A 23,534-nucleotide genomic window follows, 5' to 3' on the forward strand; every position below is an offset into this window, starting at 1 on the left:
GGCTAACTGTGACGGGAATTTTTTAATATTTTCTGACATTTTACAGACTAAATGATTAATTTTGTTCATTTGAGAAATAATTGACAACGATCATTTTAATTCCCTGTTAAATAGTTTCAGTGCGTGTTTGACGTTGGTGAACCACAGCGACTGCTGCAGATGTTTCAGGGGCAGCAGAAAAGACTTTAGTCCGCAGCAAGAAACTAATCAATGTAGATGCTACGGTCAGTGGTGTGTTGTCCATCTGCGGCGATGCTGTGGTAGGAAGAAAATTCCTGAGGTTTGGTCTTAGTTTACAGTGGGTTAACCACCAGACCAGCACTGCTCTCAGCTCTAGGTGAGTGATTTTTCAATTGTGTGTGAGTGAATGTGCGAGTGAGTGAATGAGCGAGAGAGTGAACTAGAGAACACCGAGGGTCACTTGCACTCAAGTGCTTGTAACCCACCTGTGCCCTGCCTCTACCGTTTGCCTGTTTGTACTACTAACTTGACTACTAACTTTACTAACCTGCTAGTGAAACTAACCACCATCCATGGAATGATTCATTCTACTAACCCTAACCTGTGCCCTTCTCCTAGCGAAACCACTCCAACCAACCTACTAACCTCACCAGAGGCCTTCTAGCTTTCCTTTTTTTGTTCCCGAAAGTTGTTCTGTTCACAGTTTTTTGCTTTCCTTTCTCCCCCTCTCCTACAAAGCACTCAGGCATTGGACACGCTATGGTAAACAAACTCCATTGTTCGGTAGATATCATTCTAATTGTTTCTTAGTTTGGGTTTGCCCCGTGTCTATTTCCTTTTGAACCATAGACTTCAAAACTAAACCAATAAAAGGATAAATGCGGTTGGTAATCTTTTACGCTTAAAAAGCCCCCGTCCCCCCTCCTTGCCAACCATTTTTTTTTCTTTAGATCCTCCCCCTTCCCCTTTCTCTACCGTTTTTTTCACCCCATCACTCTGTGACTGACGTGTAGGAGTGTACTGATTGGCTCATCCCTAACCTGCACGCAAATGGCGAGCCCCCCCCACCCCTCCCCTTCCTGCATGGCGTGACTCAGAAACCCTTCCCCTCTCTGATTGGTCCATAAAATGGATAGAGAGGTCCCTTCTTCCCCTCTTTTCTTTTAAATTCTTTTTCTTCTTTGGATTTTACGTCCTCCACTCTGCCACTGCATGTTCTCCATGGTGCCTCTGATTCATCCAGTCCTCAGTTGTTTTAATCTACTGTGTCCTCTTTGCCAGTGGATGCATGCAGAGAGAGGAACAGGCCGCATGTTTACATATTTATATATATATGTACGTGTTCGTGTGGAATGAGACGTAACCCATCTAACACCTGTGCGTGTGTATACATCAATATGTGTCTGTTCGTCCATGTGTCATATCATTCAGAATCGCTGATCTAACAAACCCCCCCAAAACCACATGCTAACTAACTAACACCATCATCATAACAACACAACAACATAACATCATCACAACTACTAACAGCATTGAAATCATTAACCCTAACCTCAGCAACCCAACACAGCTTGGCCTGACACAAGTAGCACTCCTGTGGCTGCCAGCAGTGCAACAACTAACAACTACTAACAAGTAAATAGTACTAACACCTACTGCAAAGCACGAAGAAGCCTGCGGAGACTTTACTAACACCTGCCTGGCTGGGCGAGTTTGCCCGGCAACGATCAGTGAGAGGGAACTTACTGTAGCGGGAAAGTAAAGAGCTCACAACCTTTATGGGCAGTTGAACATGGTCAGTAATGTCCTGTAGAATATCAGGGTGATAACATACCACTAAATGTGACTTATGTGTGACAGGGTTGGGGAACCAGTGCAAGCTAAAAGCCCCATACAGGCTATTATACCGCAGAATAGGCTGGTTAAATTATACTGTAAGAACGCCAGCGTCAGGTTCACTTTAGGTGGAGCATTAAGGAAAGTTGTTATTAGTATATTAGGAAGTAAATCTGCATCTTCTACTTTAAAGATAAAGCAGCTTAGAGTCTGTGGCATAAAGAGGAAAACTGGTTGAATTAGCAGACATAGAAGATTAGGATAGTCTTTGCTGCACAAATCGTGTTTAGTCTATTTTGTAAAGTCAGTACAATGCAGGGACAGAATAAGGTTTTGAAGTTTGGGTGTGAAGAGTCCACCAGTGGTTGCCCTGAAGCTTTGGGTATCAGTGAATCTTTATGAATCACACACAGACAGGCAGAAGCAAGCAGACCAAATAGTCTGAATCCAGTTAGAGTGCACAAGTAGTAGATGGGGCTACAGAGTGTATTACAGAGTGAGCGAGTGGCATTTAACAGCGTGTAGCTACATATTTCTAATGTCAGTAATACCAGCAAAGTCGAGAGGCAGCAGCACTCAATTACACCACACAGTTAGCACTGATCCACACCAAAACAAAGTCCCAGCAGCACAACTAGCCAACTCCCCAAACCAATCAGGCCCTATCCCCACCACAATGCATACACACTGGTTACCAGAGTAACGGGGGCTAATTTGGCTGGTCAGCGCCTAGCTAGCGCTTAGCGCTGCCTTTGGTGTGAGTATATAGCGTGTCCTTTCCCTGTGCTTTGTTGTGTAGGTGACCATCTCTGTGGACGGCATCCTGACCACCACGGGCTACACCCAGGAGGACTACACCATGCTGGGCTCGGACGACTTCTTCTACGTGGGAGGGAGCCCTAGCACCGCTGACCTGCCCGGCTCTCCAGTCAGCAATAACTTCATGGGCTGTCTCAAAGAGGTGGGATGGATGATGGATGCATGGTGCACCTGTGTGTGTGTGTGTGTGTGTGTGTGTGTGTGTGTGTGTGTGTGTGTGTGTGTGTGTGTGTGTGTGTGTGTGTGTGTGTGTGTGTGTGTGTGTGTGTGTGTGTGTGTGTGTGTGTGTGTGTGTGTGTGTGTGTGTGTGTGTGTGTGTGTGTGTGTGTGTGTATAACACGTTTGACATACAAAATAGCATGATGTTAATTTGATTATTTTTCCAGTATATTGCAATGATGCAAATGTTTGGAAAATCACATATAAAATAGTCTAACTGCTTTATATCAAACAAATGCTGATGTTGCAATGGATCGAACAACTGACTTGATGGAACAAACAAAACATTAATTTTGGACCCACCAACATTTTTAAAATGATTAATTCACAATCATATAATTTTTTTCAGGAAAAGCCATACTTTTATTCAGCACCTTTCTAAAAACTCTGTGGGTGTATTCATTTTTTTAATGATTTGTCTACATAAAAATGTTATCAATATAACCTGTAAGACTAACAACTTTACGATTAATGACCACTGAATATACACATCCTGTTACTGAACACTGCTAATTCATTGTTTGATGTAATTTGCTGTTTGTTTTAAATCTGTTGCTTGTTTCTTTTATGTGAAACTTTTTATGCTGCCATCTTGGCCAAGACTCCCTTCCAAAGGAGATTTAGAGTCTCAATGGGAAAATATCCTGGTAAAATGAAGGTTTAATAAAATAGATATCAGACTATTAACTAAAGTTTGCTCAGAATTATTCATTTAGACTGAATGAGCAACTGATATAATCTCCACGTGAAAGTCGATGAATGATAATATTTAACTAGAAAAGCAGTTTCTGAAGAAATTGCGGTGTGAATGCTGGTTGCTGAAGAGCTGACACTACGCTGTAATGCTGGCTTAAATGTTGTGAGAAGAAGGTGAAGTAGTGGGAATAGATGGAAAAGTGGGAATGGGTTGAATTTGTATGAATTTCATTGAAAAGTTGAATAATACCAATAATTTATCAAGGATGTGGAACATTTTAAGGTTTTTGAATAGCTGATGCTACACTGCACTGCTGGCTTTAATCTGTATGAAGAAGGAGAAGAAATAGGAATAGTTGAAAAAGTGGGAATCGATTTACTTTGTATGAATATCATTGAAAAGTTGAATAATACCAGTAATTTATAAAAGATGTGGAATATTTGAAGGATTTTGAATAGCTGACGCTAGACTGCGCTGATGGCTTTAATCTGTATGCAGAAGGGGAAAAAAATAGGAATAGTTGCAAAAGTAGGAATGGGTTTAATTTGTATGGATATCATTGAAAAGATGAGTACTACAAATAGGTTGAATTCCTAGTTTCCTGTTAACATACAATGAGAGTTGGGGGCTTTTATTTTGTGAAACAAGTCTCATTGGGAGCTGTTAAGATACAGTCACTCTATGGGGCTTTTATTTTGAAAGAATATCATTGAAATCATTGAATCTCATCACAATCAGCTGTGTCTCATCCAACTGCAATCAGAGGTTGCCATGGTGATGAAAACTGTTGAGTGACAACTCAGTCAGCCAGTTAATTTTAGACAGGGATTAAGCTAAACTGTACTTCTCATACCCCTGCTTGCTAGTCAAAAATCGTAACTGCCATCGCTTAGATTTTTTCATGAGAAGAATAAGGACTCTCAGATGAAGATATGTCGCGACATTTGTGTGTGTAGTGTCAAACATGTGACCTCGGCAGCAGTTTCAAAAACGAGTAATTTTTGATCTGATCCAAAACATTTTGTGAAATTTAACATGGGACCCTATGGGACGGTAGCCTGGTGTTGCTGTCACTTCCAGGCATATATCGCCAAATGTGTAAGTCCGACTGATTCTATAGCTACATGACTGCGACCAGCACAAGATTTCCAACATTTCTGTGAAGAAATTATGCATGAAGAGTAAAAATTGTGGGAATGAGAGCGAGTTAGAAATATTTTTTTATGAAGATTTTAAAGTTGGCTGCTACCCTCTAGCTCTGAACATTCCATGCAATACACACTCATGTAAAAAATGTGACAAAGGCATTTTTACCAAGCTTCAAACAAGGTTGAATAGTTTAAAAAGTTTAAATGGGATTTAAAAGTTGAATACAAGCAAGAATATCTGAAAGATGTGAAACATTTTAAATTTTGAATGGAGTTTCTACGTGAATGTATGAATGAGTAGTTAGCATTTGAAAATGCTTGAAAATGCTTGAAATTTCGCGGAAAACGTTGAATATTTCGGAAAGTATGTAAGTTTGTACGTTGAATAATGTGGAAGAAGCAAAAAAGTGGGTGGAATAATAATAATATTAAAGAATGTAGAATAACATAGGTTGTGAATGCTTCCAGCACTCACACCAATTATTGCCAAGTTCATACAGTCATGCTGCACAGATTTCTCTATACTTTCAAGTTTTAAGAAACACCGATCTATTTTTTTTCCTCACTTCCTCTCGTCCTCCCTTCCCTCACGCGTCACGCAAATATTTTCCACACATTATCTTAAAAAGCACACACACAGAGAAATGCGTCCATTTGGCAGACTCACACAAACAGACAGACACACACACACACCCTCCCCAGCATCAGAGAGAATCAGTGATGAGTGTCGTTGAGGGAGTAGCTACAGCACTAAGCACTAACATGCTAATTAGCTACGCCACAGAGACGCTCCATCCATCCGCTGTGCTTGAAATGGGCCACAACACTGCAACAATAAAAACTCACATGACACACTAACACATGTACGCAACAAACACAACCTTAGCATGTACACACAGATGTGTTTGCAAGCACGTACGTGAGCGGGGAATGCACAATTATACCCACCAAAACACACACAGACAAAAAATACTCAAGCACAAATAAACATACATATGCAGCACCTGACACAACGAAACTCCCAAATACATCCTCACACCCATTATACACACACCCTGCCTTTCATTCACCCAGACTCACACAGAGGCATAAACAAACAACCAAACAAGCCGACAGATGATGTGCCAAACAGAGAGCTATCTGTATCAGTGGTGAATGCGCTCTGTGTTGCTTCATTAAGACTGATGGCGTTTAAACGAGGCTGCCGCTGTCACAGTGAACCCTCCACTGGCACATTTACATATTTAATACGATGATATGATAATCCGTGTGAGCGAATTAAGATGTATGCAGCGAATCACGCGCATGGACGATCAAGGCTGTAACAGTTTTGATGCGGCGTACACACCCACGCGCTAACACCATTTTGCAGCACTTTTGTTGAAGGATCGCCCTCGTTGCCCTACGCACAGACGCAAAAGCACATGACATACAAAAAAAAATTCAAAACAGAGGTTAAAAAGCCAACACAGAGGAGAAATTTTGTGATGTTGCCGAGTTGCTCGCAGGTCATAGAAAGAGGTCTGGATTAATAAAGCCGAGCCTGTGTGTGCCCGTCTCTCTCGACATCAAAATGCTCGGCACAAGCACACTCTTTACACTCTATGCCGCTCAGTCAGAGAGCGTACTGTGTCAGGGAAAGCAAAGAGAGAAACAGAAAAGGCAAGAAGAGAGAAAGAGTAAAAGCAAGTGGCGGGGGCAAATAGGAGGCTGGAGTGGCTCGCTGCTGTTAAGGTTGTCACTTTCATATAAAAATACCAGAACACTTGAATAAAAAAATACGTTCCCTGAGTTGAAAAGTTGAAAGATTAATGGATGTCTGGTCATATTTAAAGTGTCTTGTTCCCTCTTTATCTTTGCAGCATTCTCTTCTTTTTTTTTTTGAAGGTTAATCAAAGCGTGTCTTATTCTTTTTGTTTTCTACAAAAGGTTAAACAAAGAAAAACTGCAGTAGTGCCACAATATTTATATATAGTATCGAATGACCGAAAGTGAAGGGAGAAAAAAAGGCTTCTTTTTTATTTAATCCAAAGGTGAATTAATGTGTAATTCATTTCTTTCCAATCCCGTCCCCTCAAGGTGGTGTACAAGAACAATGATGTACGGTTGGAGCTGTCTAGACTGGCGAAACAGGGAGACCCAAAGATGAAGGTGTGTACTTTCAACATCATGTACAACATTATCCTGTTATACACAGAACACAGCCTCCTGTCAGGCCTGGCTTTGAGACTTAGACTGTAGGAATTTTAAGTAAATAGGATTATATTTTTGAGAGGTAACCACAAGCTTTTGTCTTTTAGTCAGTACACACCTGGAAGCACCTGGCTTTATTTCAATCCCAGACCAAAAAGGACCCATTTTGGTCTTTATGTTCACCGGACATCGGTTTAACAAGCCAATTTTTTTAATGTTTGAACCTCTAAACATTGTACTTTTCTTCTTCCTGCCCCAGGTAAGTGGGGTGGTGTCCTTTAAGTGCGAGAGTGTGGCCACGCTGGACCCCGTGACCTTTGACACCCCCGAGTCTTTCGTGGCGCTGAGCAAGTGGTCAGCGAAGAAGGCGGGATCGATCTCGTTTGACTTCAGGACTACAGAGCCAAACGGGTTGATGCTTTTCAGCCACGGCAAACCCCGACAGCAGCAACGCAAGGACCCACGCACGCCTCCTACGCTCAAGGTGAAAATAGTATATATATTTTTAAAAGACACACAAACTAAAAGGAAGACTAAACAGTCTACAGCCTGGACTAAGACACTGTGACGCTTTGAGCTAAATACTAACAGCATCTGTCCACAATGACAATGCTAACATGCTGATGTTTACCATGTTCATCATCTTAGTTTAGGGTGTTAACATGCTAACATTTGCTAATTAGCACTAAACACAAATGGGAATGTCAGTATTGCAGGTATTTGGTCATAAAGAATATTAACTGATTGAAATTTAGATTTCGGTGGTGATTGATGAAAGTTAAGAGATCATAAAAGTCATTAGGATACGTCGTCTGTGCACCACGAATATCTGTATAACATTTTGATAGCGTTTTTTATTGTTGTTGTTAAATTTGGCTATTGAAAGCAAAACCTTATGGGATTTTTTTAGAACAGAAGTGATTTCACTTAAAATCCCAAATGGCTGTCAGACCATAAACTGTTTATAAGAAGTGGACATAGTCACTGTGATGTCACCCATTGGTTTGCGGACTGCTGTTTTGAAGCAACCAAAAAGGTTATAATTAATTTTCACAAACTGAAAACACACTGTGAAAGGGTTTAAGTTGTAAGACGAAAAAAATGTTGACAACTCCCACACTGGACAGTGCAGTAGTGACCTTTCAATCACAAGGCACCCACGTCGTAAAGCATCCCCTGCTTTATGGTCTATTTGACTCTAAATGGGACCATAATTTACTAAATGAACATCATGCTGTATTGAAGAAGACTTGAAATTAGCGATTAAGACCATAAACTCATGTTTACAATGTTTACTGAGGTAATAAATCAAGTAAGAAGTAGGGTCATTTTCTCATAGACTTCTATACAATCAGACTTCTTTTTATAACCAGAGGAGTCGCCCCCTGCTGGCTGTCAGAAAGAATGCAAGTTTAAGGCACTTCAGCACTGGCTTCACTTCTCAGACCCTGGCCCTGAAAATGTGTAAAGGCATAGAGGAAAGGAAGACAGAGCTAAAGAATAGAAATCCCCATTCCTCACAAGTCCAATGTAGTTTCCAAAAAATCCATAAGTGTACTAATGTCCGCTAAAATTAAATGACATTGCAACACAAAGAACCTGATTATAAATGGTTAAAATCAAGCCCAATCACCTTATTGTAATCTTGTAACCCATCGGCTATCTGTCTGACGACAGATAAGCCTTTGGGGACAGGGGGCTATATTTGTGGGATATCCGGGCCAAGACTTCCTTTTCCGTGCGCTGCTCATTGTTTACAGTTCGATTAGCATCTTGAGATGCGAGACTGGAGTTGGGGTTGAGAGACGACGTGTACAGCCAAATTGTTTCACAAGTAGCCAGTTTACAAGCTAACTTTAAACCAATAAAAAGCGAAATCATCGTCAGATGAGATTGCACTTCTGCCAATGCGTTCCGCCTCTTCTGCTCTCCACACGGACTGTTTATCTGCATTCAACCAAAGCCTGCTCGAACGTGATTGGTCAGTACTACTCAGACTACAAACTGAAACCAGAAACGCTTGATATGAATGCAGAAACTGTTTATAGAGATTAACCTTTTTGTAACTTGCAGCTATAATTTGCATTTTTATTGCTAGCCATCAACCTCCCTGCTTTTTACAGAATACTAATACTGTGTCTGTTTGACTCGCAGGTGGATTTTTTTGCCATTGAGATGCTGGACGGGCACCTGTACTTGCTGCTGGACATGGGCTCAGGAACCACCAAGACCAAGGCTATGGACAGGAAGGTCAACGACGGAGAATGGTATCACGTGGACTTCCAGAGGGATGGACGCTCAGGTACACTCACAGGTCTCTCAACTCTAACGCTGCCCAGGGGGGGGTGATGAGGAGGAGGGGGAGGATAATGAGTAAATGAGTAGGCGAGACCGTACACTACAACATTTTATAGTAAGCACCAGCACAGCAAGGCATTTCAGCCACTGTCTGTATTTAATTCAAACTGGGTTATAAGGGCGGTGTGTAGACCAGTTTTAACACAATCAATATACTATAGCACTGTCAAATTTATTGTAATGTGTTGGTATTATTGCCATAATACTGAGACTATAATTAAAGCAATTGGTTGCCTCTTTCTCATTCTACTAGTAAAGTTTTTTAAAGTAATGGCCACATTTGCCATAAAACCCATGCTTTCTGTGGGTAGATGCATAAAACAGACTCACACAATGCCTTTTGTTGTCTCTTCTTTATCCTGGTTCTTTGAACACATGAGCCAACTGAAAACCATATATACAGTAGCAGGATTTTAAATGTTTTTCATCCAAATATAATTATAGTTTTCATGCCAGTATTAATTACAGTCTAGAAACCCAGAGTAGAGGCTGACAATCTTCTCAATGGGGATCTTGTTTGTTTACTGTACAGTAGCTGAACTACTGTCTAAAAATAAATGCTTCATTGGTGACAAAATGTTGGACTTTTAAACCAGCCAGGAGCTAACCGCTGACTATGGCCTGCGTAGTTTGATTCCTTTGCTTCTGATTATAGAAGTAATGAGTGGTGGTGGTGATGAAGGAGGAGTACAGAGACAGGGGGGACAGATGATGATGATGATGATGATAAAGATGATGGTGGTGATGATTGTGATGGTGATGTTCACATTGAAGGTCATAATACTTACTGAAGTTGTTTTGTTGTCTCGCGGTGAATTCAGGAACCATCTCGGTGAACAGTGTGAGGACAGCGTACACGGCTCCGGGAGACAGCGAGATCCTAGACCTGGATGAGACTTTGTACCTCGGAGGACTGCCTGAAGACCGCGCTGGACTCATCTTCCCTACAGAGGTGTGTGTGTGTGCGTGTGTGTTGACGTTGTGTGTCTACAGTACGACATACTAAGGTTGAGAGCTGCAACAGCAGTCGATTAATCAATCGACAGAAAACTAATTGTTGTAAAAGTAATTTTCAAGATTCTGGCTCCAGCCTCTCAAATGGTGGAAATTTATGCTTTTTCTTGATTTACATTAAAGTAAATTGAGTATTTGGTTATTGTGACATGCATTTTTCACTGTCTTCAATGTTTTATGGACCAAACGATGGATCGATTAATTAAGGGAATAATTCCCAGATAAATCAGTAATGTAAAGTATCCATAGTTGTGGCTTGATATACTGTTAGTAATGACATTTGTTTTAACCATCATATCAGAGCTTTTCAAATCGGTTTAGATTAGATTAAATTAGATTAAATAATATAGATTTTTTTTAACCATGTTGTGCTCTGCTGTCATTCAGATTTGTCTTTGCTGTTTTTCTTTCTTGGTTTTGTTATTTGATTGTGTCTTTTGTTTCTTTTATGATAGGGTTTTACAAGCCAGCACAAGCTACTAATTGTTTCTCTTATTGTTATTGACAACTCGTAGAGAGCACTGTTCAAGAGTAGAGCTGCAACGATTAATTCATCCGCAGCTATCTTAATAATCGTCGAATACACTTTTCAAACAAAATGCTGTGACGTCACCTTGTGCTCGAGGATATCGCCATCGTCATTGTTCATCGATTTATGTTTTTATAGACAGAACATTTAATTGATTAGTCGAGAAAATAATCATCAGATTAATCGATAATAACAATAATCGTTAGTTGCAGCCCTATTCGAGAGCAATATATTTGATTAACTTAAGTTACTCTTAAATAGAAAAATCAGTCTAGACTATAAGAGATGAAATGTACATATGAAATACTTCATTGAGCCCAGGAGTACAGATGAGAGTTAGCTTTCTTCCTCATCTTTTCACTGTTTGAGGAAGACCATGAGATGCAAACGAAAGCTTGAAAAGCCAGTAAGTGATTCTAGAGTCATTCTAGACTAACAGTCTGGACCTAAAGTCGAATGAAACAATAAAAATTGAAAGTCAAACAAATTTTAGCTTGATAGTAAGTCATCTTAAAAATGAATTTGGGCAATTAATGTAAGAAATAAATAAACAAATCTCGGTGTAAATGTGACAAAAATGTCTTCACTTTCAAAGCCAAAATATTTCTGGCAGTTCTCGTTTTTAACTGTGCCTTGAACAAGCTATTTAAAATTTAAGACTTAATTTTACCCCCAAAACTGCAAGATGTGGTCAAGTTCCTTCATGTGAAACTGCTCAACACTGGCTACCTCTTCCTCAGGTGTGGACGGCTCTGTTGAACTACGGTTACGTCGGCTGCGTCAGAGACCTGTTTGTGGACGGGCAGAGCAAAGACATCCGGCGGTTGGCCGAGGCCCAGAGGGCGGTGGGGGTAAAGCCCTCGTGCTCGAGAGAGCCGCCCAAACAGTGCCTGTCCAACCCCTGCCAGCACAACGGCATCTGCAGGGAGGGCTGGAACCGCTACGTGTGCGACTGCTCGGGGACGGGATACCTGGGACGCTCCTGTGAGAGAGGTGAGGAAGGCGTGGAGGGAGAGGATGAGAATAACATTTTGGCAGCCCGTAAAGTAATTTGGCATAAATGCTAAAGTCACACTTTCACAATAGAGATGAGTAAGCGGGCTAATTACAGTCACCAAACAGCAACATTTTGTGAGAAATTAATAATATGTCATGATGCAAAATACAGTCATAATGACAGCTTTGTCATTTGCTTTTTTGGCTTGAGAACATTGAGTAATGCCAAAGAGATGATCGACACAAGACAGCTGGTGTGGTGTGAGAAGTTTTTAAGTCAGAAATAACTCCATCAATCACCGAAAATAATTTATGATCATCAGTTAGATTGGGCGATAAAACCTTTATTCATTATACCTTTAAGTTATGCTTTTTTTTCCTTTAAAAGGTCCACCCTAACAGATTACATCACTTAGTACTTACTCCCTAAAAAGGTACCCTCATAAAGATTTATGGCAGATAGAAAATGTGGCTAAACTATTGAAATAAAAAAGGCTTGCAGATTGAATTTAGGTAAGTTTACCCTCCACTTTGTCCTTGGTGATGGAGAATAGGAAGGTTAAAATGAAAAGAGGATGGCAGGTAGAAAGTAGGTACTGTAGAGATAAGGGCAAGGAGAAAATGAGCCTGCTTGCTCAACAATGAAAAATAATAATCTTTTCTGTCATTGGCTGTATCTTTTCTGTAAAAACACACATTTTCTGCGTGAAAGCGAGAGCAGTAAGATGGAGGCAGGGAAAGGAGAAGATCAAAAGGGGGTGAAAGAGAAGAGGTGGGTGGAGGCCGAGCTGCAGACAGGACTATTGGACAGCTATGGATGTAGGGACTGGGAATCGATGGGAGAGGAAATGTGTAGAAAGCAGGGAGCGGGAGCTGTGACAGCGGAGGGTGGAACCACCGGGTCGGAACCGCCATATGACAGCAGGTGAGGCGATGAGGAGGAATGGGAGATGGGAGTAGAAAATCTGACAGAAAGAGAGAGTTATGAGAAAAGATATGAATTCAGGCCGAGAGAAGAGAAATGGAAAGTAGGAAAGATTGGCAGAGGGACTGATACAGGCCTGTTGAAAGAAGCGAGATGGAGTCAGACAAGGAGAAGAGAAGAAATGTTGTTTGTGCCACAACTGCTGACGCGTCTCAAGTGATGATTGTACTATCATCCAACAGGAGATATAGACACACACGTACACACGCGCGCGCTTTCTGAAAGGTGTTGATATGAAAATGTTTTATTTCGGAGGACAAACATCCGCAGTGTATGTTTATCATAGCAATGCACCCTCTCTCTCTCTCTCCCTCCCTTAGCTCTCTTCCTTTCCTCTATGTCTTTCTTCATCCCTCTCTGTGTGCATTGAGGGGTCACTAACTGGTGGTTCAGTGGATTAAAGGAAGCACAGATGGAGAAGCAGATGGAGAGAGTGATTGGCCATGTTTACGCCTTCTACCTGCGGTTTCTCCCTCCCTTTTTTTTCCTCCCTCATTCTCTCACTCTCTCCTTTGTTCCCCCTCTCTCTTCTTTAATGAACAAAGATGGTCGCCACGCTCTGGCTCCGAGATTAATTTTTATTTTGCAAAGAGCAATCACACATGCATATTTCTAGCGACACATTTGTACATCTCTTAACACATTTTCAGTTCTTTCCTCCTGCTCACTTGCTGTTCACACTGGTGGGTCACATTTTATTCTTGCTGCCCTGCTTTCCCTATGGAAGCCCACTCCTGCCAGGAAAAGAAAACAATAGAAGAAATGTATCAAAACTAGGGCTGTCAATTGATTAAAATATTTAATTGCGATCAATCGCATGATTGTCCATAGCTGATGGGGATTAATTGCAAATTAATTACACATTTTTTATCTGTTCAAAATGTACCTTAAAGGGAGATTTGTCAAGTATTTAATACTCTTATCAACATGGGAGTGGGCAAATATACTGCTTTATGCAAATATATGTATAAATGTATTATTGGAAATTAATTAACAACACCAAACAATGACAAATATTGTCCAGAAACCCTCACAGGTACTGCCTTTGGCATAAAAAATATGCTCAAACATAACATGGCAAACTCAAGCCCAACAGGCAACAACAGCTGTCAGTGTGTCAGTGTGCTGACTTGACTATGACTTGCCCCAAACTGTGTGTGATTATCATAAAGTGGCCATGTCTGTAAAGGGGAGACTCATGGGTACCCATAGAACCCATTTTCAATCACATATCTTGAGGTCAGAGGTCAGTTTTTCCTCGCCAAAATTGAGCGTAAGTTTCCCGTTAACTTTGACAGCCCTACTCAAAACCGAATTTTATCTTAACCCTTAAATGGGTGAAAGGTCAAGTAATTTTCCAACACGAATGGGCAAATATTTCTTTACTCTTTCAACAAAATTGTTCACAGTATATTCAAATCTCCATCTCTAAATACTTAAGTCAAGTTTCGTTCTCTTTGGCGGCACCTATGGTGATACGCGGTAATTGCAGGTGTGTTTTTGGACCTCATTTCCCAGAGAGCGCCACTTGTAATTTTTACCGGGAATGTCGCCCCAGTTTGTAATACTGCAAATGCAAGGGGGCTTTCATCAGTGGGCCATAGGCCCGATCTCCATGTGTTACCTAATTTAGTGATAGATAGCAACTTAACAGACATTTATTTAAAGGTGCTATTTTCGATATCCAGAGCATTAATATAGCAGCAAACAGCTATTTGCTATGTAAAGATGTAGTGGTTGAGTGTTAGCCCTCAGGGAAACACTGTTGTCTCTGTCAGCACTTTTGCCGTTAATGCACTGTTTAGCGTTGTTAGCACCGTGAGTTGTGTGCCATGTGTCACGTTGAGAGGCGTTGAGAGGCAATAGAGATGCTCCCAGAGATGCTTTTCTAGAGATGCTTTTGCACCTTTAAATGAAAGGTTAAGTTCATATTGCTCTCAAACAATTCACGTTTTTTAAGGACTGACAAAAATAAAAAAAGATGATGATCATCATGATGAGTCAAAATGATGAGAAAGAAAGTCAAAATGATGAGATGCTAATAAGAAGAAAGTCAAAATGATGAGCTAATAAATCCAAATGATTGGGCAACAACAACAACAAAAATAGAATATTGTCAGTCTTATCCTTTAGCTACTTATTCTGTTCTGCGCTACAGGTGTCAAATAATATGACGTATGCGACGCCACCTGTGTGCATTTTGTGTGCACATTTTGTTTTTGGCATCAATGGGCTTCCATACTTCCTTCTCACCAACCCTCCCTGCTTTACTTGCCTGGTAGTGAGTCAGGTGCCGTGGTGAGGAAAATGTAGTCAGCTGTCTCCCTTATCAGAAATTTGTGCACGTGTGTGTGTTTGAGTTTGGGCGGGTGTATGTGTGGCTGTTAGTTATGTTATCTGTGATATAACAGGCCAACCACCTCCTTTTTTCCTCAAGTTAATGAGGGTTCATTTGCATTTTAGCCAAGAGCTCTTTTCCCTTTCCCCCCCTCCTTTCTCTCTGTCTTGCTCTGTCCCTATTTTCTCTCCCCCTGCTCTCACTTTACTAAACCCTCCTCTGTTCACACTTAAATTCACTCACTTATTCTGACATGCACGCACACACACACACACACACACATACACACACTATCTCCCTCTTTCCCTCCTTCTCAGCTCATCAGTATTCATGAGGCCTCCCTCTCTTCCTGTTCTCTTGTTTTTGCCTTGGCTCCGACCGTCTCCCACGGAAACAGGGAGAGCGAAAAGGGAGAGAAAGCGAAGGAGGAAAGGAATAGAGAGATATAAGAAGAAAAGGATGAAGGAAGAGAGATAAAGACAGAGACGTGGAGAGAGAGAGTGTGTTTAGCTGTGTATGTAATTGGCCAATAAAAAACAGGGTTCTCGGAGGTAAACAGTTTAGCGGTTGGGGATTGGCCCCAGCAGGTAGCAGGGAGAGAAGATTATGAATATGTAAATGAGTATGCAAAAGACATTAAAGCGGGATCACCTGAGCTTGTTACATTATGACTCCAGGGTCTGGGATGTCAGCGGCGGTGGCTAACACACTCACCGCCACGCATTCTGATTTAACCGTATAATAGGACCGGCCGACCAGCTGCGGCTATTTTTACATCTTCTTTTGTGAGGGAGTGATGATGAATCAAGGGTGGAAAGTGATGGGGGTAATATTGTAGGAAGTTTCAACATGACGTGGCGGGGGAACATCCTTCGTCACGTTTAAATCTGATTCACTCAACGCCAAATCTCCTTTTGTCTCTTCCCACCTCGTGTGTTTTCTCCTTGTCAATCTCTTTCTTTTACGTGTCCACCCACTTCCCTCTCCTCCACCGTCATCTCTTGTCTTCCTCCGCCCCGTGTTTCACGTCTTCCTCTCTCATTTCTGCGTCCTGTACAGATGCGACTATCCTGTCGTACGACGGCAGCAAGTTTATGAAGGTGCAGTTGCCTGTGGCGATGCACACCGAGGCGGAGGACGTCTCGCTACGCTTTCGCTCCCAGCGGGCCTATGGCGTTCTCATGGCAACCACATCCCGCAACTCCGCAGACACCCTTCGTCTGGAGCTGGACGGGGGCCGCGTCCGACTCACTGTCAACCTAGGTACACACACACGCACGCAAACATGTAGATTGTTTTGATTACCTGCCAGGGGAATGCAGCTGATACTGGCCTCTTGGCTATTTCTTGGATAGCAATGTCATTAAATGTTGATTAATAATATATTCTCCCTAGAAAGTAAGCACTCTGCCTGATAATTCTTCCAGATAATTATGCTACACTGTTTATACTCAGTATAATCAAAGGTTTCGCAGGTTTTGTCAGCTTATCTTTGAATAAACAAACACACAAAAACATATACAATTGAAGGCTAGTGGCGTTGTTTTTGCGTTGAACAGAGGGTCAAGCCTCAAGCTGCATTCTCTGCTCACTCCCAGTGGACCTGTGCATCCCTAACACCTTCAACGATCAATACAAAGACCCACAAAACACACAGAAATAGTAATACGCCACACATATATCCAGCCTCACACACACTTCCACATGAATTCAAGTACATTCACACGCTAACACACACATAGACTAACAGAGGGGGTGCATGTGTTGGTCTCTGGTTGTCTGCAGCCGCGTCTTTTCTGTGGTTGACGCCACACGACACACCAAGGCATCATGGGTAAAAAAAAAAAAAAAAAAAAAAGTATTATAATGGGGCTAAATCTTCCGACCATTTGGGAAGATTTGTGCTCTGGATGGGCGACAAAAATTATGGGATGTGTTCGATGTCGTCAGACAAACCGACACACATGACCCATCTCAGTCTCCTGGCGCTTTTGATTGGTGACTGAAAGACTGTCGCTCAGGCCAGAGCAGCCAATGAGCACACTGCTCCTGCTGGGACACACCGCTCTCCTTAAAACCATGTGACTGTTCAATGTAAAATATCCAGATTTGAATTTTGCAACACACTGTTGTTAGAAAATACACGGTCCAGCTTGAGGTCCTGTGACGAAGGGAGAGTGTGTGTTTTCTCAGCAGTGTGCGTGTGTGCGTGTTTGTATATATATATATATGCGTGCAGGGTGTGTCGATGTGTGCGTCCCCAGGGCGTGGAGAATATGTGTATGTGTGCAGCATTAACCCTCTGCTCTGCTCTCCCTCCAGACTGTATCAGGATAAACTGTACAGCCAGTAAGTGATCCTCCATCTCACCTAACCCCTCCCCTCTTCCTCTTCCTCCTCAGTATGTGTGTGTGCGGTAGCGTGTGTGTGTTTTTGTTAATGTGTCTGACTATTTTTCGCTCTGTCTCGTCAGTCCATCTGATCGTAACTCAACATATCTCTGTACCATGTGTCTGCGTGCTTATATGTGTGTGTGTGAGTGTGTGTCGGACAGGGGGAGGTGCACATATGCGTGTTTGTGTCAGCTACACCACAGGAGTGGTGCGATTTTTTGCTGAGGGCCAGGGTTTTCCAGGTCGGCCATTTTAGCAAAGAAGGATAGACGGAAGAGAGGACGGTGGGGGTTGAAGGGAGGAGAGGGGGGGGGGAAGAATCTGAGGTGTGCAGGTAAAATGAGGTGTGCTGGGAAGTGTAGCTGGTGGATGAAGGCATCTAAGAACTGCAGGGTAATTACTTCTCCTTCATGCCGGAGACAAAAGACGTGTTATCCCTCTGTACCTCTCTGTCGCACCTTCATCCCACCGTCTGTCTGGTTGCTTTCTTTGTTTGCTTGTTTCTCTCTAAACTGTACATGAGGGATTTTTGGGTAGTGTTTCATTCACTGTGTTTAGTGAGAGTGCCTTTGCATTGTGTATTCCCTTCACTGCCCATCTGTGTGTGTGTGTGTGTTTTCTGTGTGTGTGTGTTTCTGTTCATGCTGCTGTGAGTGGAGCTGAATCCCTGATGAAGTTTAATTCCCTCACGTGGAGTTTCTCTCTGTCACGACCACAGAGAAAGCGCGCGCGAGAGAGAGAGAGAGGGAGAGAGAGAGACGAATGCTCTGTGACGGCAAAGAGGTGGTGAAATGGACGACTGCAGTTGCCATAGAAACCCTATTAGCCACACAGCGCTGTTGCTATCCCGCATGTCTGTCGGCCAATTTTAGACCGGTTGTCTCAATGAACATTTAAGTAGGCAGCCACTTTTCTGGCACACCGTGTGCATACAATAAATTATACATCTGATATTCGTGGAGGGGGGGAAGAAAAAAATTATTTAACAGCCAGGCGCCACTGAAACAGTCCACTCAGCAGTCAAATAAAAGCCTCGGCATGGGAGAGATTTGAGGCTTATCCGGCAGAAAAGCCATTTGTTATTTGGAGCTAATGAAATATGAAACGCTTTTTGTCATTTTGTTTTCATTATCCTGCTCTTACAATCTCCACTAGCTTGTGTCATCATTTGATTTGAATTGTATTTTTCCATTGCAACAAACGCTCCCTTTTGTCTCCTCTGTTTGGTTCGTCTCGCCTCGTTGTCTTTCGGTTTAACAGCACAGAGCGCAGACTGTCTGCTGCCGTCCGGTAGTAGCTCTGCTTTAAACCGAGCTCACCAGGCTGCTGAACGCACTGTTAGCACTGACCCAAAATAGGTGCCCGTGTGTGTGACTCTGTCTGTGTGTTTACTGGCGTGTATTTGTGCCTCTCCCTGTTCCCAGGTTGACACAGATCACTGCCTCACTCTCACCACGGTCTGCTCATTCTTTGAGTATTCGGTTGCATATGCAAAAACACTCACACATACATGCACATATTCGCTCAGTGTTAGGCAGTGATCCATGGTAACAGGATGAGATGCTCATGCCCAGAGCACAGCTGAGTCTCCTCAGGGGAACCCTGTGTCCTCTCTGAACTCACGCTTTCAGCTTTGCAAACACACACACACACACACACACACACACATGCGTTTAACACGATCCATTTTGATTGACTTTTCGTATTATGTTTGCCTCCCTCTCTCTTTCTCTACCTCTCTACCTGTGTGTGTGTGTGTGTGTGTGTGTGTGTGTGTGTGTGTGGCTGCCTGCGTGCCTCCATGAGTGATGTAGGCATGCTTGACATTTTCTGCAGCAGAATCCGTTCGGGTCAGTTTACTTCTCACCTCCCCCATCATTACCTCCTATAGGTCACTGTAAGCAGACTCACTCAAACCAACAGGGCTCGGAGGAGGAAGGGGAGTGTGTGTGTGTGTGTGTGTGTGTGTGTCGGGGGATGGTGGGTGTTGTGTTGAAGGTTGGTGGGGGTGCTTGTAGCAAGTAGGAGCGAGGGGACACTAAGGTTTTGGGAACAGTCAGTCTGTCAACTGTGTGCAGTCAACTATGTGAAGATATGAGCTGGTAGACGGGCAGAGAGAGAGAGACATCATGAGAGGACAGCTCAGCTTCTTTCATTCTGCTGCACATCAGCACCTTGGAGAGCTCTCTGGCGCTCTGCTGTGCGTCTACTGCCACCATGAGGCTCGTCGCAGTATTGCTCTTTGGTGGAAAATAAAGCTCCTCTGCATGTAGACTAATGTATGTTATATGTGCGGGGGCGGTTAAGGAGTCAAGGGGGTGCGAATGTGCTGTCTGTGCGTGTGTGGGTAGTAGGTGGTCATCATGGCAGTGTGATCTGTCCACAGATGGATTGTCTCAGCGTGGGCCTGTTGTGACTCAGTCTCCATCTTAGGCATCCATTTATGTTAATCTTTCTGTCTGTCTGTCTGTCTGTGTGTGTCGCATCATCCGTCTCGCTGGCGTATCTGCAAAGTGACCTGTCTGTGAAGAGAGTGTGCGTTGACACGGAGGTGTTTGTCTCCCCAGGATATGTATGGTTCCCCCTTTCCCCTCCGCTATTCCCCTCCATTCCCTCACTTCCTGTCCTTAAATTTGAATTCAACCTGCCTGGCTTCTTCTTCTTCTTCTTCTTCTTCTTCTTCTCTTTTTCTGTCTCTGTCTCTGGATTTCTATCTCCTCTGTGTCTCTCTCCACCTCTCTATATGCATTGTGTTAATGGTGCTCTGGGCTATGTGTAGGTAAAGGCCCAGAGACCATCTTTGCGGGGTCGGGCCTCAATGATAATGAGTGGCACACGGTGAGGGTAGTCCGGCGTGGCAAGGGCCTCAAACTCACAGTGGACGACCTGCAGCCTGTTGAAGGTAACCACAGCAGCATTACTTTTACCCCTTTTAGCTTCTCACCATGATAATGACTCTCTAAACTTGAGTCTGTGTGTAGACATCTGCTTGTGTGAAAATGTTTATATGATAAATTGTGGTTGATTCTTTTTTTTTTTATTTAATGCTATAAGACCAACATTAAGGGTTTTATTTCTTTTTTTAGAGAACATCTGTTCCTGTGTAAGTGAAATCATTCTGATTTATGACTGTGATCATAACTGTACACTACACTAGTATTTATTAGTTATAGGATTAGTGTCTGTTACATCTTTTACTAGCAGTCTGTCTGTTAGTTCAAGTGTTGAAGCATTAGGATTAGGTTGGTTTAGTATTGAACAGTTCCACTTGAAACCCAACTTTCCATAGCCCTCACCTCTGAAGTTTACCCCCCGCCACCAGGTCAGATGGCGGGCGACCACACCCAGTTGGAGTTCCACAATGTGGAGACGGGTATTGTGACGGAGAAGCGCTTCATGCCCGCCGTGCCCTCCAATTTCATCGGCCACCTCCAGGGCCTGACGCTGAACGGCATGCCCTACATCGACCTTTGCAAGAACGGCGACATCGACTACTGCGAGCTCAACGCTGTCATCGGCTACAAGAGCATCGTGGCCGACCCCGTCACCTTCCGCTCGCGCTCCAGCTTCGTCACGCTGCCCACGCTGCAGGCCTACTACTCCATGCATCTCTTCATGCAGTTCAAGACGACGTCCCCCGACGGCCTCGTTCTCTACAACAGGGGAGACGGCAACGACTTCATAGTGGTAGAGCTGGTGAAAGGGTGAGCTGGGCAGAGCACAGTGTGTGGTATTTACATTACAGGAGGCAGGGAAATTAATGAATATGTGTAATATCAGAAAGCAGAAATGCATGTGCATGTTCAATTTTGCCCGGCATTTACAGTTAACATTGTTCTTGATGAATAAAAAAAGAATGGGCTGAAATATCAAATATGAAAAATGCACAAGTCAAGCAGGTCTTTTTCTACTCTTGTAATTACGTTCCTAGATGACAGATTATGATGCCCTGCAGTGTATGACCCTGTGTTGTTCTTCATCATGAATACGATTAATTTGCCTTTTCTCCCCTCATTGTTTTAAAGCCCTCCTCTCTCCTTTCCTTGTTCCCTCTCTAGCTACCTACACTACATCTCTGACCTGGGCAATGGAGCACACCTGATCAAGGGCAATTCTAACAGTCCCCTAAATGACAACCACTGGCACAACGTGCACATATCCAGAGACACTAACAATCTCCACACGGTAAAGATTGACACCAAAGTCACCACGCAGACCACCATGGGCGCCAAGAACCTCGACCTAAAGGGTATGCACAAAAATACAAGCAGTAGCTGATACGTATGTATACATATACTGATCACTGCTGAAACGATCAGTCGGTTAAAGGAACAGTATATAACATTTCAGGGGATCTGTTAGCAGAAATGGAATATAATATTCATAACTATGTTTTCATTAGTATATAATCTACAATCTAATGTACAATTTGCAACCACACCACTAGATGCCACCGAATCCTACACACTATACCTTTAAAGGAACATTTTGGGAAATAGGCTTACTTGCTTACTTAACGAGAGTTAGATGAAAAGATCGATACTATTCACCTCTAAAGCGCACTAATTAACAGGTTGTATTTTGTTTGTTTAATTCGTACAAAATCCGAAGAGTAAAAATAAGTATTTGCTGTTTAATGGGGAATTATGTGCAGGAGTATTTCTTGGCTAATGAACTTTAGAGGTGCTGGTAGGTGTATTTTGTTACATACAGACAGAGCCAGACTAGCTGTTTCCCCCTGTTTCCAGTCTTTGTGCTAAGCTAAGATAACCATCTCATGACATGAGAGTGGTATCAATTTTCTAATCCAACTTTCAGTAAGAAAGCAAATAAGTATATTTCTCAAAATGTCTAACTATTCCTTAGGCAACAATTTACATAATCAATACATTTTTTGTAATTTATCAACAAACAAAAAAAGCCAAATATTCACTGGTTCCAGCTTTTACATTTGCAGCTTTTCTCTGTTATATGGCACTGTAATATATTTGGGTTTGGGGCAGTTGGTCGCACAAAACAATCAGACCTTTTTCACTATTTTGTAACCTTTTATTAATAAAAAAATAATAAATGAATTGGAAAAGTAATGGCTATATCAATCAATAATGAGAATCTGTACTGATACAGTCTGGCATTGTGATTGGTCCATGAAGCTGCCATTCATTTTGTTGCTCCTCGTCAGGTGACCTGTACATCGGGGGCGTCTCCAAAGAGATGTACCGAGACCTGCCGAAGCTGGTCCACTCCCGCGAGGGATTCCAGGGTTGCCTAGCAACAGTTGATCTAAACGGCCGGCTCCCTGACCTTTTGGCTGATGCGCTGGCGACCATGGGACAAGTAGAGAGAGGCTGTGAAGGTGAGAAGGAAACACACAGAAAACACACTGGTAGATGTGCCCGGTCCCACGTCCCTACTGCTTTTTCTTTCAGTTTTCATTTAACTCATGCTCTCTGTTATTAGGATAACCCACTAACCCCGCTTTTGGTCTTTTAGATGTAAATGTTACTCTCTTTCTTCTCATCTCCCCCCTCGATCTTTCTGCACATTGTGTTTTCTCTCTCTGTTCCACTCTTTCAGCAGTTCACAGGCATCTGTGTGCATTGACTAACCATCTAACTTAATTTGCTTGTTTGCTTTTTTGTTTGGCTGACAAAAGTTACATTGATGAAAGCTGACTTGCAAGGTATATCGCTTTGTGTGAGCATGTGAGACACGTGTATGACGCTGGGAAAATGTGTGAGTGTGTGTGTGTGTGTGAGAGTGTGTGAGAGTGTGTGTGTATGCGTGCGTTGAAACTACCCAGTGGTGTCCAGTGTTGTGTGGATCCCAGTGATCCAGAGTCAAAGGTCAGAGGTGACCTGTCCTCTCCTAGCCACCATAGTGACTTCATCACAGTAGTGACATCACCACCGCTTGACTTGAGTTGACCACAGCTCCACCACCCGGGTTGCCTAGCAGCATGCTGTCTAACCCCTCCTACTGACTCCCAACCTAAACTTCAATACTCCATTTGTGAATCGTTTCGCACCCTTTTCCTCCACGCCTCGT

General features: G+C 42.7%; 1 protein-coding gene across 25 annotated transcripts in view; it reads left to right on the forward strand.

Annotated features, from left to right (window-relative positions):
* Window positions 1–23,534, forward strand: part of nrxn1a (neurexin 1a) — a 64,999-nt gene that overhangs the window by 24,588 nt on the left and 16,877 nt on the right. For 8 of the 25 annotated variants that reach the window (XM_037753966.1, XM_037753943.1, XM_037753959.1 and 5 more), the window contains 13 exons: window positions 700–723; window positions 2,597–2,758; window positions 6,760–6,831; window positions 7,133–7,357; window positions 9,028–9,187; window positions 10,053–10,183; window positions 11,515–11,767; window positions 16,153–16,356; window positions 17,416–17,442; window positions 20,266–20,388; window positions 20,776–21,190; window positions 21,545–21,735; window positions 22,669–22,842. In XM_037753966.1, the coding sequence (XP_037609894.1) occupies window positions 700–723; window positions 2,597–2,758; window positions 6,760–6,831; window positions 7,133–7,357; window positions 9,028–9,187; window positions 10,053–10,183; window positions 11,515–11,767; window positions 16,153–16,356; window positions 17,416–17,442; window positions 20,266–20,388; window positions 20,776–21,190; window positions 21,545–21,735; window positions 22,669–22,842 (2,161 nt within the window). The remainder of the gene's footprint in view (window positions 1–699; window positions 724–2,596; window positions 2,759–6,759; window positions 6,832–7,132; window positions 7,358–9,027; window positions 9,188–10,052; window positions 10,184–11,514; window positions 11,768–16,152; window positions 16,357–17,415; window positions 17,443–20,265; window positions 20,389–20,775; window positions 21,191–21,544; window positions 21,736–22,668; window positions 22,843–23,534) is intronic. The other 17 variants (XM_037753962.1, XM_037753967.1, XM_037753968.1 and 14 more) reach the window with 8 other exon arrangements.

Source organism: Sebastes umbrosus, chromosome 20 (genome assembly GCF_015220745.1).
Source record: "Sebastes umbrosus isolate fSebUmb1 chromosome 20, fSebUmb1.pri, whole genome shotgun sequence".
Taxonomy (NCBI): Eukaryota; Metazoa; Chordata; class Actinopteri; order Perciformes; family Sebastidae; genus Sebastes; species Sebastes umbrosus.